At 40.8% G+C, this 17,879-nt stretch overlaps 1 protein-coding gene across 3 annotated transcripts in view; it reads left to right on the forward strand.

Moving 5' to 3' along the window:
• SLC1A2 (solute carrier family 1 member 2) overlaps positions 1-17,879 on the forward strand; it is a 220,645-nt gene that overhangs the window by 165,919 nt on the left and 36,847 nt on the right. For 2 of the 3 annotated variants that reach the window (XM_043973243.1, XM_043973242.1), the window contains exon 11: positions 258-13,559. In XM_043973243.1, the coding sequence (XP_043829178.1) occupies positions 258-329 (72 nt within the window). In that variant the 3' untranslated portion in view covers positions 330-13,559. Of the gene's footprint in view, positions 1-257; positions 13,560-17,879 lie in introns of those variants that run through there. The other variant, XR_006353653.1, reaches the window with a different exon arrangement.

Consider the following 17,879-nt stretch of genomic DNA (forward strand, 5'->3'; position numbering starts at 1 on the left):
CTGAGTGTTCTGAGTGTGTGTAGTTAGATACCCCTCTCCCTTCACACACACAATTCAACAAATTGTTCCCAAAGCCTTATCCTCATGAATGTAACCAATGTTTGCAAGTAAGTGTTAAACCCCCCCCCCCCGGGGTGGGGGGGAATATCCCCGCCCATTGGTGATGACTACTGAAGGACTGCCACTCTTCCAAATACCCCACTGGTGCTCTTTGTTGGCTGACCTGTAAGCTGGATGTTAATGCTCCCTATTTTCAGGTCATACTGGCAACCAATGGAAAGTCGGCAGATTGCCATGGTGAGGAAGAGCCCTGGAAGCGGGATAATTAAAGCACAGAAACAGACTCCGAGCTCCATCTTGAATAAACTCTCCGAAGTTATCCAATGGTAAAAAGATGATGTAAAGATTAAACAGAAACATCCCTTAAAAAAAAAAAAGATCTATAAATACGCTTACTTAATTTGTTAACTGAGGCTAGGAAGAGGTGTCATAAAGCAGCCTTTGTAAGCACAGGGCAGTGTCTTTGCCAAATAACTGGCCGTAACCATTTAACCCTCTCCGTTGTATTACTGTTTGGATGGAGGCAGCTGGAGGAATCCGTTAGCATTAAAGATGCCCTCTCACTGGCATCCCCCCCCACTTGAGCTGTAGAAAGAATGGGAATGTTCTTTCTACCAAGAATGTGAAAATGTGGTGAAGCCAGTATGGGGAACCGCAGGGACTCAGGGCACAAAGAAGTTAGGATGTGCTATGGACTGAAAAGTATTTTCCATGTTTTCTCTTGGGATGCACAAGAGACACCACCAGCAAGCTTCATCTGGTTGTAAATCCTCTTCCAAGTTTTACATGTGTTTGACTCAAAGCAAGCACCTGATGCTGTGAATGCTGACCACTTGTCTTCTGGGTGCCCTTTAAATTAAGTGTCTCCAAAATAATTGTTTTTTAGAAAAAGACTGTAGGGGAAACTAGATTCAAGAAGGCTGGTTCCAAACACTCTCATTTTTCTCCCCTGTGTCTTTCTATCAATGAGTTTTTTAGATCTAGACTCATGAGTTCGTCCATTTCCCAAATGGAATTTCCCATCACCTCTGCAGAATGGCAACTCATCTGTAACTTATAGTCCTAAAGAGTTGCTTGGGGCATAGAAAGGTTAAACAACTTGTCCCCTGTCACACAGCCAGTAAGTGCCAGAGGCAAGAATTTAACCCAGGTCTTCCTAACTCTAAAACTGTACCTCTAAGCCCTCCACTATGCTGACTCATGGTCATGAATAATTACATAAATTTTAAATACACACACACACACCCCCATATATATATATATATACATATATATATATATATTCCATAGTTGCAATTCATAGTATAAGATGCAGAACAAGTACCAATCTGCATTGGTAAGGAATATTTCCTTGATGGGAATCTCTCCATGCTCATGAAGTCACAGATCCAGACCTCCCCTTCCCTCACAAACAGCACCCATTTAAACAATACAGCATGCTGTGCCATTCTAATTGTAAGGATATTTTCTTTTAAATAACTTAATCATTGATTAAGAAATAATTTTTGCCCAGTGCTGCTGCATATATTTATCTAAAGTTAAAGACACAGACAATGTAAATATTCACTAGCTTCAAGATTAAGATGATTTGTTGAAATCTGTTTTGCCTCCAACTGTGATAATGAAATTTGTTGTGGCTGTTTGGCCTATGTTTACAGTGGGCTTCATTCTCCTCATATACAGGAGCATTATTTAATTAAATAAGCATTTATTAGGTACCTGCTTTGGGCAAGGCTCTATTGTATTAGGTATTAGGAATACAGAGGCAAAAGTAAAATAGTCCCCAACCTTAAGGAGTTTACATTCTCCTGAATTGAGGTTATAATTAGAATTTCTACTGTAATTGAATTATTCTTTGGGTTCTTAACAATGGGGACATGATCCCTACTTTTTCCACAACAGTCCAAGAAATCCAGAATACACAACCATATAAATCGACCAAATCTTCTTGAAGGGGAAGTCTTTGTAACCATGTAATATTTGTATAAAATGAAAACAGATAGCATATATACACTCAATGCCTAAAAATCTACACTGGACACTTAATTTAAAGAAAAGTCCATCTTCTTTATCAAGTCCATTAGCTTATGTGAGCCCGTACCAATGATTTCTGCTCCTATATTTCTCTTGAATCAGGGGACCAAAAAATATTAATATGTAAAATATCCCATTGAGAAAAAAACAACTTCTATTCCCTGTATTTTAATCCATTTAGCCTTAAAACTTGAAGGTGACAAGGAAGGATACCTCCTCACCGTTTCTATCCAGGTAGCCATTTTGATGCTATCGAAGTTGGAAGGAAGTCCATGTATAAGTAACATTATCCTAGAGTAGAGTCCATAATGGGAGATTTGCCTAGCACTTTTTCAGATACCCTCCTCAGTTAATCCTTTTTTTTTTTTTTTAAGGGCAATTGGGGTTAAGTGACTTGCCCAGGGTCACACAGCTAGTAAGTGTTAAGTGTCTGAGGCCGGATTTGAGCTCAGGTACTCCTGACTCCAGGGCTGGGGCTCTATCCATTGTGCCACCTAGCTGCCCCAGTTAATACCTTTTAAGCCCACAGTATTGCCCCTAAATTTCTAGAGTTGGAGTTTGCTGAGGACTTGAGAGCAAATCACCAAAAACTTGGCCTATTAAGGTTCTAGGAATATCTCTAACTCTTGATCCTCACCTAGGAGTTATCCGAAAGGAAGCAAAAAGTGTGCTTCCAAAGTCGGGGACGTTCAGAGCACAAACAGAAAAATGATTGAAGCCAACTTTCAATTGTGATGGGATGTTTCATGGGCATCTTGGCTACCCATCTCTTCCCTCTCTGCTCCCTGTGGCTTTCTCTCTTCCAAAGCAGATTGTTTGTTGCTTTCAAAGAAATACTGGAATCTGGTTGTGTTTATTTCTTAGAGCAGAGTCACCACCCGCTTAGGAGCAGTATTAAACAGCACTTCTTCTTTCATAGAAAATGGCTCCCTGGGTCATTTTTGTTGGACTGGCAGGGACTTGGAGAGTCAGGGGATTGATGAGAGAAAACAGATCAAGCATTTTCTGTCTCAGGAGTCTTGAACAAGGGAGGCGGCTGAGACTTTTCACATGACAGGGTTAACACCAATCAGACAGATCTCCCAGGATTTCTTGGTTGTGTTGTGAAGTCTCTAAGAAATACTCTAAGGGAAAGAGCCCAGCTTTTTACTTAGAAACTCTCCTGGAATGCTCATTGGCAGATGCCACCTGAGGAATTTGCTTCCTAGTATTCTTCTTGCAAGTTTTTCTCCTTCACACCCCAAAGCTTCCTATCTTCTCTACACCACCTGGGTTTCTACCAGGTCCCCCGATTTTTCAGACCTCATCTTCTTTCTTCACCATCCTTACCCCACCCCAACATAATGTGCCATAAGAAGCGAATTCAGAATCTATGTCCAGCGCATGTTTTTTCCTTATGCTTATAATTTTGCTGTTGAGATTTACATGTATACAAAGCCATTGTGGAAACGTGGCATTTCAAAAGACATTAACGTTATATTTAATTTTTAAAAACCTGAGTTCTAGGTCTGGAGCTGGAAGGGACCCCATAGGTCATCTAGACCTCATTTTATAGAACAGGAAAGGGAGCCTTAGGTAGCTTAAGTGACTAGTAAGCAGCAGAGAAAGGCTTTGAATTCATCTTACTCCAGAGCCAGCATTGTACAGTGCTTTAGACCCAAAGCACTCATCTATGGAACAAGTAACCTGGGCAACCAAGTCAGTTTCATGCAGCTGTATGTTGTTACCACCTTAATTCTTTAGGTGACATGCAAATTTCTTCTCAGCCATCTGTGAATTGGATCAGAGAGGTAGAGGATGAGGAGGGTGAGAAACAAACTCATTCAAATGCCTCCTCTCATTTTTTTCCCCTTTCTGAAGCCCTATTTAAACCTAAGCTCATCTACTTTTTAAAAAATGTGACATGTATTACAATTCATGAGAAGGAATCTATGGGCCCATTCTTTCAAGCTTGGTTGAGGTAGTTATTTGTTCCAAGCCACTAGTCTGTACTTGCAAAGGAAAGCAGACAACTGGAGCAATTATCTAAATCATTCAAACCAAGCAACCATGGTCTCAGATGTTTTAGAACTGAACTCTGTGGACAGTGGTTTCTATTGTACATTTTCCCTTAGGTGCATAGACATAGCCTTATTAGTTTGTTTTTGGTTTGTTTTTTTGTTTTGTTTTTGCAGGGCAATGAGGGTTAAGTGACTTGCCCAGGGTGACACAGCTAGTTAAGTGTCAAGTGTCTAAGGCTGGATTTGAACTCAGGTCCTCCTGAATCCAAGGCCAGTGCTTTATTCACTGCTCCACCTAGCTGCCCCTGACTTAGTAGTTTGAAGAAGCAATTATATAACCCCCCCAAAACAGCCCATTACTTCAGTCTCTCCTAGTCAGATCAAGCTGGATTTTTCCAAGACCTACTAAAATAATAATATAAATAGTAGTATTAGTATAGTATTGTATTGCAAAATTATGAGTTTGGGTGTAAGTATGAATATTAGTATTAGTCTTGCCAACACAAGAGTGCCCATATACCCTGAGAACATTTAGGTCTTGCACTTTCTAGCCAAATAGAAGCCAGGAACCCAAGAAAGCTTGGGGAAGATACTGTTCTCAAATAGTGACTCAGGTGGATTCCTAACCCAAATTCTAGAAATGGGAGGGGGGAGAATGTTGTGGAAATTGAGGGAAATGAACTACATGAGCCCCAAGGAACCTTCCTGCTACAAATACATCATCCCATTATCCTTCAAATTACAAATGAAGGCTGGGGAGATTTTGAGTTGTTTGATTATAGTTGAAATAGACCTTAAAGACCACAAGCATGCCCAGTGTGTTCTTTGAGGGTATCATAGATTCATGGGAAGAACACTATAGATAAGTCTTGTGAAGAGCTATTTATGAATGTGCTGTTGTTGCTCTTGAGCTGCTGTATTCTTGAAGATAACACTATTTTCATCAATGTTTTTGAAAATAATATGCTTCACATTGCTAGCATAGAAAGCTTCCCCCACCCCCTTCCACCCACTAGCTCAGGCTCTTCATCCAATATTGCCTTGCGAATCACAGCAATAAGCCCAAACAGATCCAATAGTGCTCTGGAAGATTCTTTCTTAGAACTGTAATTAAGGAAGGGTGATCGGTCCTTTGTCCCAGGGTCCTGAACTCCAGAGGACATGAAAAGCACTTTTTTAATAATGAAAGTGTTACTATCTTTAGTAGTTTAGGTGATTAAAAACGACTGAACTTCTACCAAATGAACTAGAAAAATTAGTTAAAATGGAAAGTTACCAGACAGCATAGGAGGAAATCCTTTTTGGCCAGAACTTGATTTGCCTTGCCATCTCCCTCCATACAAGATCCCAGAATCCCTCTCTCCCGCCAACTAAAAGGTTGATGTGAGTGTGTTGTTGTTGTTGTCGCTTTCCCTATGGCCAAAATCTGGTGATTATGTCTCTGTTAACTTTCTATAATCTAAAGAATAGAAAAATAAGCCATTTTAGCTTTGGCCTGATTTAAAACTAAGAGGAGTTTCTGAAAGTCACACCCCAAGAAAAGCAACCTCTCTGGCCTACCCTCCAGTTTGGTTCCCATGAATCTCTGTGGCACTGGTTTGCTTCTCATTTGGCCAAACTCCCTTTGAACCAAGAAGGAAAGTTGAGGTTAAAATTTTGGTTCCTAAGACAGTGTTCCTTGTACCATTGACTAGTCTTTAAGTCAGGATGATTGAAATAAAAACATAGAGCTTGAAGAGCATTCCAGGGATGATATTTGTAGGTCAAATACTCAGGGAAGACTCTGACTTAATTATCTTTGTAATCTCTCCCTTATAAAACCCTAAAAAACAAGACGTGGATATGCTTGGATATGCAATACTGGAACCAAGCAAATAGGGTTTGGGGATTGTGTGTGTGTGTGTGTGTGTGTGTGTGTGTGTGTGTTTGTGTTATGGTTCATTTTGAGAGGCAGTCTAACATAATGGATAGTGAGTGATGCCACTAGGACCTACGTTCAAGTCCCACCTTTAATGACTCCTGACTATGTGACCCTTGGTGAACTCTTTAAGACTAGGAGTAGTGGAGAAGAGACCAACCTGCAACAGTGGAGGGACTTTCCTGAACCGGCAGTGCTCCTATATTAATGAAATCACAAGTCCATTCCCTATGTTCATCCTTGGTTGTTTTTTATATTGTATCAACTTCTAAAAAAAAAATCCTGCATTTCCCATTTGCTTCCTTTGAAAATGTCACATCCTGCCTGAAACTCCCCTTCCCACTCCATAATACCCTTCTTCCATTACACAGAGATCATTGTTTCTTGAGGTATAATTTGGCCACTATCCATTTGAACCAGGGCAGCTGTTGACATAAAAAACATATCATGAGGCAGAAACTTGATAGCATTTTATTTATATCATAACACAAATATTTCAGCATAACATTCCCTTTTTCCTTACTTAAAAAAAGAAAGAAACCACTTTCACAGATGGAGGTCCCCAAGAAGACTATATATAGAAGGATTTGTATCTGGAAGGATCTATTTCCCCTCATACCAGGGCTTTAAAAAACTGTGTGTGTGTGTGTGTGTGTGTGTGTGTGAGAGAGAGAGAGAGAGAGAGAGACTGAGAGACTGAGAGACTGAGAGACTGAGAGACTGAGAGACTGAGAGACTGGTGAAGTCCATGGACCCTTTGATAGTATAACATTTTTAAATGCAGAAAAATAAAATACACAGGATGACAGATAAAACCAATTATATTGAAATAGTCATCAAAATATTTTTTTTCTTAAGTTCATGGACCCTAGCTTTAGCATCTTTGCCCCGAATACATTAATTTAAGAAAAATCTTTTCCCTAGAAGTCATAGGACTTAGAATTGAAAAAGGCTTTGGAAGCCATTGGATCCAATTCTGTTCCTTTATCATTGAGATGACTAAAGGGGAATTGATGTTGACAAAGTCATATAATTAGGAAATAGAAAAACTAGGTTTCAGACTGAGGTTTTCTGCCAATCCATCTCTACTGTACTCTTATGTTTGACTTATTTTAGATTTCATAGACTGATTAGGGGGGAGAATGTCATCCAATGGCCTTGAATTTGGGCACACAAACTCATATCTTCTTTCAACAAAGTCCCTTATTCCTAGAAGGCAGTGTGGCATAGGAGGAAGAGGGTAGAATTTGGCATTAGGAAGACTTGGTTTCCAATCCCACTCCTGACATTGAAAAGTTATGTGACCCTGGGCAAGTAATTTCACTCCTCTGCATTTCAGTTTCCTTGTCTATAAAAGAAAGGAAGTTGGTTCAGACATCCTCTAAAGGACCCTAGGAATCATGGTTCAGAGAATGTGCTACTGTCATGGCAAGAGGTTTGGAGGCATCTCCCTCTTCTCTCTCATGGGCTCTTACATCACTCCTGTTGTAGCAACACAACTCACTTTGAACGACCCAAACAAACCATTTTCTCAAAACAAGCACTAATTGCTAATCGGGTTTGGGAATTACAAGGAGCCTTTTGCAAGAAGGTTTGAAAACCCTTATGAAACTGTGAGCAAGGCTTACACAATGAGACTGGTTGTTTGTGAGCACCTCTCTCTCTGCGTGTCTCCTTTGAATGTTTTCATTGATTCACAGGTAAACACATCCCAGTGTATGTGTGTACATATTTAAAAGCAGGTGTCAGTACTTGGGAGTCCAGGGTCCTACCCTTTTGTCTCAGGAGGTGTGTGGTGAGCAGTTGATTAAGGCATTAACTCCTTTGTGTTAGTGTTCCATTTTATTTTGTCTGGAGAATCAGCCTGAAAAGAAGGATAACTCAGAAAAATTGGACTTTCATGGAATATACTGTAGATGTCCCAAATACCTGAGCCCTTTTTTTCTTCAATGGAATAGATCTGGGACCTATTCAATGAAGTGGCTAAAATACCTTTAGGCATATTTGATTTAAGACCTAGAATAGAAAACTAGGTCTTTGTCCCAGGATGTCCCATGGCCTCTGCAGCATCTACAATGTGATGCTTTATTTTAACCATCATCAGACTTCATCAAAACATTGATGTATATAGGAAATGTAAAATTTTTGGAATTTTATCCAACGCCCTCCTTGGTTTTTGATGATGGCTAAGCTATTATGCAACCTCGGAATCCCAACAAGTGATACAAAATCACTTTGTATTGGTAGGGAAAGACAGAGACCCTATCCCCTCTGTTGAGGAGGTTGGTATGCCTTGATTGCTGCTGAGGGTCCCTAGGCTTAGCCATGAGATGCATTCAGTCTGACTTGTTTAGGTCTGGTCCTGCTGGTATGGAAATGGGGGAAGGTGGGATCAGAAAAGGAGAGTGAGGGTGATGGGATCAGGTGAGGGAGCATGGGGATAATCATTCTAGGTAGCTCAGGACAACAGAGAATGTAGAAACCCAGAGGATTACTATGAAGTAGAAATATCCCCTCACCCCCACCACCATATGTTATCACCCTGTGACAAAGTCCTAGTTGCCCTATGCTAGGTTCAGTTCTGATGTAGATTATATCATGGGGGAAATACAGGACACAAAACACTTTTCTGTTTTTCATGAGTTTTCTTCATTAGGAGATTTTGTTTATGATTGAGTCCTTAAAATGCACAAATAATTGAATTTCTTGAAAACAAGATGATGAAGAGCATTTCTCCACCCATCAAGATGGGTCTTCTCCAAAGTGGCAAGACCACATTTACTCTAAAGGCTATCTTGAAAAATAATTGACTGATCTTTTTTATAGCTGCCTTTTCCTCCTTCCATCCCTCTTTCTTATACCCATTGGCTTCCTTCTCCAGGATCCAATTCTCCTGTTCTTAAATCTTCCCTCTTCTTGGGTAGATTGCTTCTTTGTTTTAGCTGTAAAATCAGATACTAGGAAAAAAGCAAGGATGCTGCTGGTTCAGCAGGGTCCAGCCAGGTAGCTGCAAGCCGGCTCAATCATAGTACACCCCAAGGTCTGCTTCCAGAGAATCCCCTACTCATTCAGGAAGGACTTCTTCCTTCCCCCAGAGGGATGGCAGAACCTACCAACTGTTACTACAATTCTTCTCCCTGATGGGAGATGGTGACGACACAGTCACAATGCAGGTCCTCTGGGAACTTTGGCTCTTTTACATCACAGCAAGACCACGGGCCTCGAAAATGTATGTTGCTTTTATCAGAGAAGGAAAGAACAGCCCAGCTGTTGACATAGAGTCATCTCACTTTTGGAAATCTCACCTTTGTCTTCATGCCTGAGCCCTGAGCCCTTTCCTTCAAGTATACAATCAGAAAAACTGATCTTTGAGTAGCTATTATTCAAAATAAGATATTATTTTTCTTATAAATCGGACAATAGAACCTAGGTTTATTTTGAAATCAATGTAACATACTCCCTAACCTCCGACCTCATTGAAAGGCATTTTCTCTTGAGAATATGAAAGAAGATGTGCATTGTCTAATAGAGACATGTCTAGATCTTTGTATATATGAGGAGTTCTACCTTTGTGGGTATTTTTGTATCACACTTTTTCTATTTGCTTTCTATAGTGTAGGGGAGACAATTTATAGCATGTGTTTAAAATTTGGTTTTCCTGTCATCCCATTCCAATCTAACTTTCCAGTAAAGAACATAGATTCTCATGGGCAATAGTTGGCCCATGTTCATCAGTATTGCAATTCTAAATCCACTGATTGATTCATGGTTCAGTGGAAAGAGTTTTAGGTTGGGAGTCAGAAGGCCTGAGGTCTCAATCTCAACTCTTGCACTGTGTGACCGTGAGTACTTAATCTCCATGAGCCTCAGTTTCCTCATCTATAAAATGAGAGGGTCAGACTATTTAACCTCCAAAGTCCCTTTTTAGGGACTTCTCTAAACCTATGAACCCAGGAATCTCCAGCTTCATCCAGTCTCCTGTCCTAACACATTCTTTTTTTTTTTTTTTTTGATAAGGCAATTGGGGTTAAGTGACTTGCCCAGGGTCACACAGCTAGTAAGTGTCAAGGGTCTGAGGCTGAATTTGAACTCAGGTCCTCCTGAATCCAGGGCCAGTGCTCTATCCACTGTGCCACCTAGCTGCCCCTCCTAACACATTCTTTATCTTCTGCCTTCTGCCCTACTATTCATCATTATTTATAGAGTATATTTATGCTTTTCAGATATTATATGCTTAATGTCAATTTAGCTTTTTAATAGTGATTTTATGAGTTTATACCTGTTTTCCAGAAACCACAGAGAATTACAGTGTAGACAGAGTTAAACTATTTAGTATCTGTAATTTACAGACACATATTTTCTTATGCTGATATTTTGTATATGACCATAGTTGAAAAAGGAATCTAATAAGCAGAACACAATTTTCTTATGACATTTTACAGTAATTCAGCTCATTCTTAGCCTAAAATCACCTGGGACAGGGAGTGGGGTGGGGGTGGGGGAGGGTGGGAGAGGACTTTAGAACAAAGTACTTGCTCAATGAGCAGCAGATGCTGCTACCTTTAATAGCATGTGAAAAAATATCAATTCTATAGCAGTAGAACTTTCAAATGGACTTGACCTGGTTTTAACAAGTGGTGCTGATCCTTTAGATCTTACTTTTACTCTTGTGATCCCAGCTAAAAATCCCAAAGGCCAAGGTCATGTTAGTGAGATTGGTTGCAATAAGAGTTCCATATCAGAGCTCCCCCTCTCTCTCACCCCTTCATCCCCTCACTTTTTAATTGTTTAATATCAAAATAAACAGAAGCCCTTAGCTTGGGAGAAGTTTCACATGTAGGGAAATGAAGGATGGGGGATGCAGAATAAAATGGGAGGGGGCAGGGGGGGAGTTGTTGTAATTCATTTCTGATAAGCAGATCAATATCATTTCCACTTCCCATTATTCTGTGAACCAAGCACATTTGGCCAGGGAATAAACATTTGCTTTCATAGAGCACAACTGTAAAGAAATATTATCTCGTAGGAGGGGGTGGGAGGGTAGGTAGGGAGGGAGAATCCTTTGAAATACTTTAGAAGCAACTCAGGACAGAATCTGAGCCCATGTAAATAACCATATTTTCTCCTCCTAGATGCAAACTAAGAGTGGCTTACTCATAAATAAAAAAGGGTTTGGGGTGGGGTGGGGGTGGGGGTGATGTTCCAAACATTCAGTTTCTGACATTGGTTCTAGGTCCAATGTTTCCATCCAGGGCTTCTCTGGGCAAAATGGTCACCTACTGGGTGACCATTGGAATCCATGTACATTTTTCCACTCTCTTCTCAGCAGACCAACCTAATGTTCTCTCCTCTGGTGTAGGGCATATTGGTTGGCTCTCTGAGTTCTAATAGCAACAGCTGACATGTTTTTGTGTTTTGTTTAATTGGTTGAAAGTATTTCTTTTAGCTGTGCCCACATCTTGTCCCTCTATTAAAAAATGAAGCACAGTGCCTCCTTGTACTTTGTGTAGACATAGGTAATTGTGTAGACATAGATGGGAATTTCAGTGAAATGTTGTATAGCTGTATTTTAATTAATTTAATTTAATTTGGGGTTGGGAAAAGAGAAACTGTGCATTGAAATGGAGTAGAAATGTTGACCCATAGTTTGAGCCTCTTTTTCTCCTTTCCTACCTAATAGTGAAATACCTTCCTTTCTCCCATTTGGTAATGAGATGTAATTAAAGAATATGCCAATGGAGACTTTGTGCTGTTAATGTTCCGAATCCCATACCCACTCAATTCCTTTGTATATAGGGAACTCCTTACATTGCTGCTCTCTGATCAAAAGTTGCATGTGTGTTTTTTGGAGTGCTGGTGGATGTTGATGTGCAAATGTGAACTCTTCCCTTATCTTAGTGAAAATCATAACCATATTTATCCAGCACGCTGAGAACACTGGTGTGGACCTTTCATGATGATCAATTTATGCAAGTGTTAGAACAATTGCGTTTATCAATCTACAATTCTTTTTCCCTTGGCATATTGGACCTTTGGGAAATGAGGTTAAAAGGAAGCTCCAGTGTAAATAGTGAAAAAATCAGCCTCATATCTCCAGGTACTGGAATATGAAACAGTGGTTTTAAGTGTTCAATTTGACTATATTTTCATTTTAATGATACTTTCTTTCATTCCTTTGGCAGCAGCTAAACTGGTTAGCAAGAATAATTTGTTAAACTAGAAAGCTCCCACGTAGCCCACATTCTCCTACTGCTCTAACCCTCTTGGTGTCCTGGGGTCTCGGTCTATCTTTCTGTGATTCATTTGAGGACATATGCCATATTGCTTGACTAGGGTACTCTAATGGCTAGTTGTGGCTGTGGCACCAACCGAGCTTAGCATGTAATGAACAGGACTCCAAGACTCATAGTCCAGAACTATGTCTGGTTGTTCTCTGTTTTCAGAGTGTAGGAAAGACTCTGTCTCAGAATGGAGGCAAAACCTTCCATATAGTCCAATCTTCCCAAAAGCACAAACCTGCCTACTTCCCCTTGGTGCCCCAGACTGCACCCTTGAACCTCCTGGGGAGATTACCCTGCACAAACCATCTGTGAAGAAGGCAGCAATAAAAGCACAAATACCAATGCAAAATGGCTCCGTGTCATTGAGAGAGGAAATAAGACGGTGCACAAACCCCAAATATGTGACAAGAATGTGATGCAAACAGGGTGTTTGTTTGACTGGCATAAGTGATTCAGATTATGTTTACAGATGTGTTATGTTCACAGAAAAATAGACTGTGATATATATGCAATCACTGGATCTATGAGAATGGATCTGGAATACCCATTCAGAGGGAGAAAATCCAGAACTAATTGTTCTGCATAAGGGATGCTCTCTTTATTCCAGTGAAGAGAAATTTCAAGAGATTCCCCAGTGGGAGATGAAAGTTACCTGAAGTGAATGAGCTTCAGCTCCTAGAAATGGGGCGGAGGGAGGCCACAAGGTGGAGAAGGGGGACAGATGTTTCAATTCCAAACATCTGCTCGTAAACATAGCATTCCTGTCCCTTTTTTCCAATTCTTGCTAAAGCCAAGTGGTAAATGCTTACTTCTGGGGGGCGGGGAGGGAAAGGGGGGAAAAGGAGTGTTTAGATGGGTTTTCCAGGGACATTTCTTGTACATGCAGAATATGAGAAAATTGATTTTCCCCTTAGATTCCAAATGCCTGCTGAGAATCAGAAGTGATGTGCTGTACAGATTTGCTAGCACCTAGTGTTCAAAGACAAATGAATGCAGATAATAAAACTTCAACTAACCCGGAAGCTGTTTCCTACTCATTGTAGTAAGGGATGCCTTCTTGACTAAGGATATCTTTGGGTAGTTGAGGTCTTCTATTTTCACCATTAGTTTTCCAAGATTTCTTACTATGTGGACTGATTTCTGTAACTTTTCTTGTATAAAACAACTGGACATTCTTTGTATACTGGAAATAATCAGCAGACTCATTATTTCACTAAGTGTTGTATCTTTTATGTATATATCTCATCAATAAATGTGAATTCCTAATTTTGTGATTGTTTTTGTGTGTATGTATGTATGTTTTAGTCCCCACTTGAGGCCTCTGGGACTTTATGCTTTCATGCTAACATTATGGGATCATTGGGTGTATCCAAAGAGCAGAATCCTTAGGGTATGTCTCACACACACACACACACACACACACACACACACACACACACACTCACTCACAAGGTGGGAAGTCCCCTTTGTCCACTCTGGAGTAAGAGTGATATGTAGAGTTTCCCCTCCAGGTCAACCACTTGTTACCATTGCCCTATGTTTTCTGGCACAGACACTCCATAGAGAATAGGGAACAGCATAGAGGGTATTGCCAAGAGCACAGGGATTGTTGCTTTCTGAATAAGAGTTACCACTACCTGGTCCTCCAGGGTATTAATGCTTCCAGTGTCTTGTGACAAGACACAAGACTTTCTCGGGGGACACACAAAATAGGGGGGCCAAACAGACACACAGGAAAAGCTACCTAAGATAACTAGACCCCCCTAGAACCACACTGTTTTGACCCCCCCATAGGTGGGGGCCCCCCCTGGATCCCTTGCTTGCTCTCATAAAATATTCAGTTCCACTAACAGCATAAGAGATAGTGTCCTACCTGTTCAGAAGCCTGGACTATTTGCTTTTTAAGCTCCTTATAAGTAGCTTTGGAATGGAAAATTGATGTTTTCTTTCAGATCGTTGCCAGATGCTTCTCTGCCTTTCCAAGCCACAGACAGTTGACATTTCTATGGTGCTTGAGAGTGTCAAAAGCTCCTTGCCTGCATTTTCTCATTCAAAGCTCACAAGCCAAGGATATAGAAACAACAGATGAGGAAACTGAGGCCCATAGAAGTTGTGACACAATGGATACAGTCACACAATGGATAGAGCATTGGGCTTGGAGTCAGGAAGACTTGAGTTCAAATCCTGCCTTAGACACTAGCTGTGTGACCATAGGAAAGTCACTTTACCTTCTTGTTTCCTTATTGGTAAAATGAGATTGGCCTCTAAGTTCTCTTCTATCTCTAAATCTTATGATCTGTCCCCAGTTGCACAGCTCATAGGTACCAGGGGCAAGTTTGAACCAATGTCTTCCAGACCCCAAGTTCAGTGTTCTTTCCTTCACTCTGTGCTACCCCTCAGAACTTGGCCCCTATTAGTTGCCCTGCCTTCCAGTTTGTGCTAACACTAGCCTCATGTGCAAGTCTGTTTCCACTAATCCAATCATATTTCTATTCATATATTACATTTCATTGAAATCATTGAAAAAAAACTGAGACCATTTGTTCATTTGGAAATGTTTTGTCTTCCATTTTGCTTCTCAATTTCAAACATCACAAATCAGACTTGAGGTGTCGTTTGAAACCTTTTACTATATACTAAATTTGACCAAAATCTGTCACTCCTCCCAAAGTTACTGTGGAACATATTTACAATAATGATCAGTGGTTGGGTTGAAACAGGAACCTTACAGTGGGTCACAACTCATCTCTTCACAGGATGCAGAAAAGAATTGATATTAACCAGACCAGATGTATTTCTTGCCCTCTTTGGTTGCCACCCTTAATCCGTTTTCCTAGGCTTTAGCTTTTGTTCTTTACCCTTTGTGCACTTTCCTAATAGAAAGGAATTGGGCCTAAGAAACAAAGACAAGTCACAAAAAACATTAAACTGTAGAAATATTTATTTCTTTATATTTTCAGTTGCACTGAAAAGGAGGTTTTTAATATGCTTCACACTGAGAGCCACCATCTTGGATGAAAGCATAGTGCACTGGGGAAGAGACTCTATTTGGGATCATATGACCTGAGCTCCAAAGCCCGACTTTGTTACCTGGACAAGTCATTGAATGTCTCTGGACCTCTGTGCCCTCATGTGTACATTGAGGGTCTTAGATTAGAAGACCCCCAAGCCCCTTCCAGTTAAACTAAACTATAAGTATGCTATGCTTCGTGCAATTAGCAGCCTCTAACAGGAAGTGGGACAGACTAGAAGGCAATGGTCATAGGGTTATACATTTAGAGGTCACCTAGTCAGCCTTACTTATTTTAGAAATGAAAAAACTAAAGCCTAGGGCAGTTAAAAGACTTGCGCAAATGTCGGGGGTGTGCTGGAGTCAATTTGAACCTGCTCTACAAGCTGATTACTAAATTTTCTTTGCCAGTATTTACCCCTTGGAAATTAGTGCCACAAATCAGGGCTTGATTTATTATTTTATTGATTGTCCAGACTCAAGAAAGTGATAGGAAAGAGTATTAATCATGCAGATTAAACTTAAAAGAGTGTCATCTATACTTTGTTGTTGCTGCTGGAGAGCTGGTTGTTAAATATTTACCAGCATACCCCTGCCAAGATCACACAGAGAACAAGTAGCAGATGCAAGGTAAAGACCCAGGTGCTCTGACTTCAGATCATGTAGTCTTTCTACATGCGCCTCATGGCCACCCAGAAGATTGTGATGGGACAGGGAGTGGGAGCAGGATTCAAGTTTGAACTCTGAATTCTGTACCTTCATTTGTTTAGATTTAAAGGTCACATGAATGGGTAGACATAAAGTGTTCTCCTCTGAGTAAATAAGGTTGGGATCTTGGATAGGTTCCTGACCATGGGGTGTAAGCATGGTGACTGAAAAGAGCCTGAATTCCTCACTTATAAATAAGAGGTTGGAAGAGATGATCTCTAAGGTCCCCACTAGCTCTCAGTCTGTGGCCCTACTATCTACTTCAGCAGGATGGATGCTATAATGTAGACTATTTGAAAGAGGAAGTCACAAGAGGAAATGAGATAATCTCCAAGGACCCATGAGGTACCTCTCTTCCCACCTTCCCCCACAAGAGAGGTAAACCACAAAGAACAGCTTTCAAAAATTGAGAGCATGACATGACAGACACCAGATATTCTCTGTACCTCTCCTTCCGGGCACAGAGACACAAACAGGAAACCAGGTCCCTTTGTAAGTCAATGAACCACAACTTGCTGAACTGACAAGCAGCTCCTAGGTAGGAATCATTCATCAACTCTTGCCCTATTCAAGAACAAGGGAGCTGCCAGAACCCTCTTATCTGGTTTGGAGACTGGACCAGGGGAGATGGCGAAAGACTTTGCAAATGGGAGCCGCTGCAGAAATGTATGAGAACAAGAATGTGATAGATGTGACAAAATGGACTGGCTTTTTATGAAGCACTTGAATGTTCTGAATCCCGTGCTAGACACTGGAGGAAATACTGAAATTAGATAATGACAGACTAGAGCTGTAGCTAGCTAGCATTCATACAGCTCTATAAAGTTTGCGAAGTACCGTATCTAGATGTGCAACTAGGGAAGTGCAACTGAGGCTTTGCCCTAAAAGTCAAAATTTAGATATCGCTGAAAGATCCTTTAGACTCACTCCCCAATATATACTCTTCAATCCAGTGACACTGGCCTCCTAGCTTCTCCACAAATAAGACATTAGGCTTCTCAGCTGCCGGCATTCTCTCTGACTGTCCTCCGTGCCTACATGTTGCCCCTCCCCATCATATTGTAAACTTCTTAAGACAGTTATTTTCCCCCTTTTTTCTACCCCCAGTGCTTAGCATAGTGTTTGGCATATAGTAGGCACTTACTAAATGTTTATTGTTTATTGAATTGAAAAGTGTAAAAACAATTGAGCTTAGCAAGTTAGAATTCTCTTTATGATATATACATAATGTTTAGTTAAGCTAACAAGTTATCCACTTCCAACCCTTCCTACCAATGCCTGATGAGGGCCTTCCCATCTTTCTCTGTCACCCCCATCCACTGACACTTTCTCAGCATCATTCTTTCACTGTCTTGGGGCCCACCCCCCGAATCAAAGGCACCATTTGGAACCCCTGTCCCACAAACATTTTGTGCCATGCTCTTCAGAGGCACAGCTAGTTATGCCCCTAGATAAGATACATTCCTTGTGCTCAAGGAGCTGTTGACCTAGTAATTTAGTGCTTTTTCCTCTCAGAGCTCTATGAAAGTTAGCGAATTCTCTCTTCCCATAAGGTAATCTTCATAGAATCACAAGATATCAAAGCTGGACGAGCTTTCAAGGACCAAATAGCACAACCCCCTGAGCTCAGAGCAGGAGGCGGTGTGGTCCATTGTAAAGAGCCCTGGCTCTGAGGTCAGAGAGCCCAAGGCTCAAATCCCAACTCTGATGCCTACTTCTTGTGTGACCTTGGGCAAGTAAGTCATCCACCTTCCTGGAGCCCTTTTTTCCTCAACAATAAAATGAAGGAAGGGTCATACTTAAGGTATCAAAGGTCCCTTCCAGCTATATGTCAATGATCTTATGAACACTGATATCCACAGGGGTGA

The sequence above is a fragment of the Dromiciops gliroides genome, chromosome 6 (genome assembly GCF_019393635.1).
Source record: "Dromiciops gliroides isolate mDroGli1 chromosome 6, mDroGli1.pri, whole genome shotgun sequence".
NCBI lineage: Eukaryota > Metazoa > Chordata > Mammalia > Microbiotheria > Microbiotheriidae > Dromiciops > Dromiciops gliroides.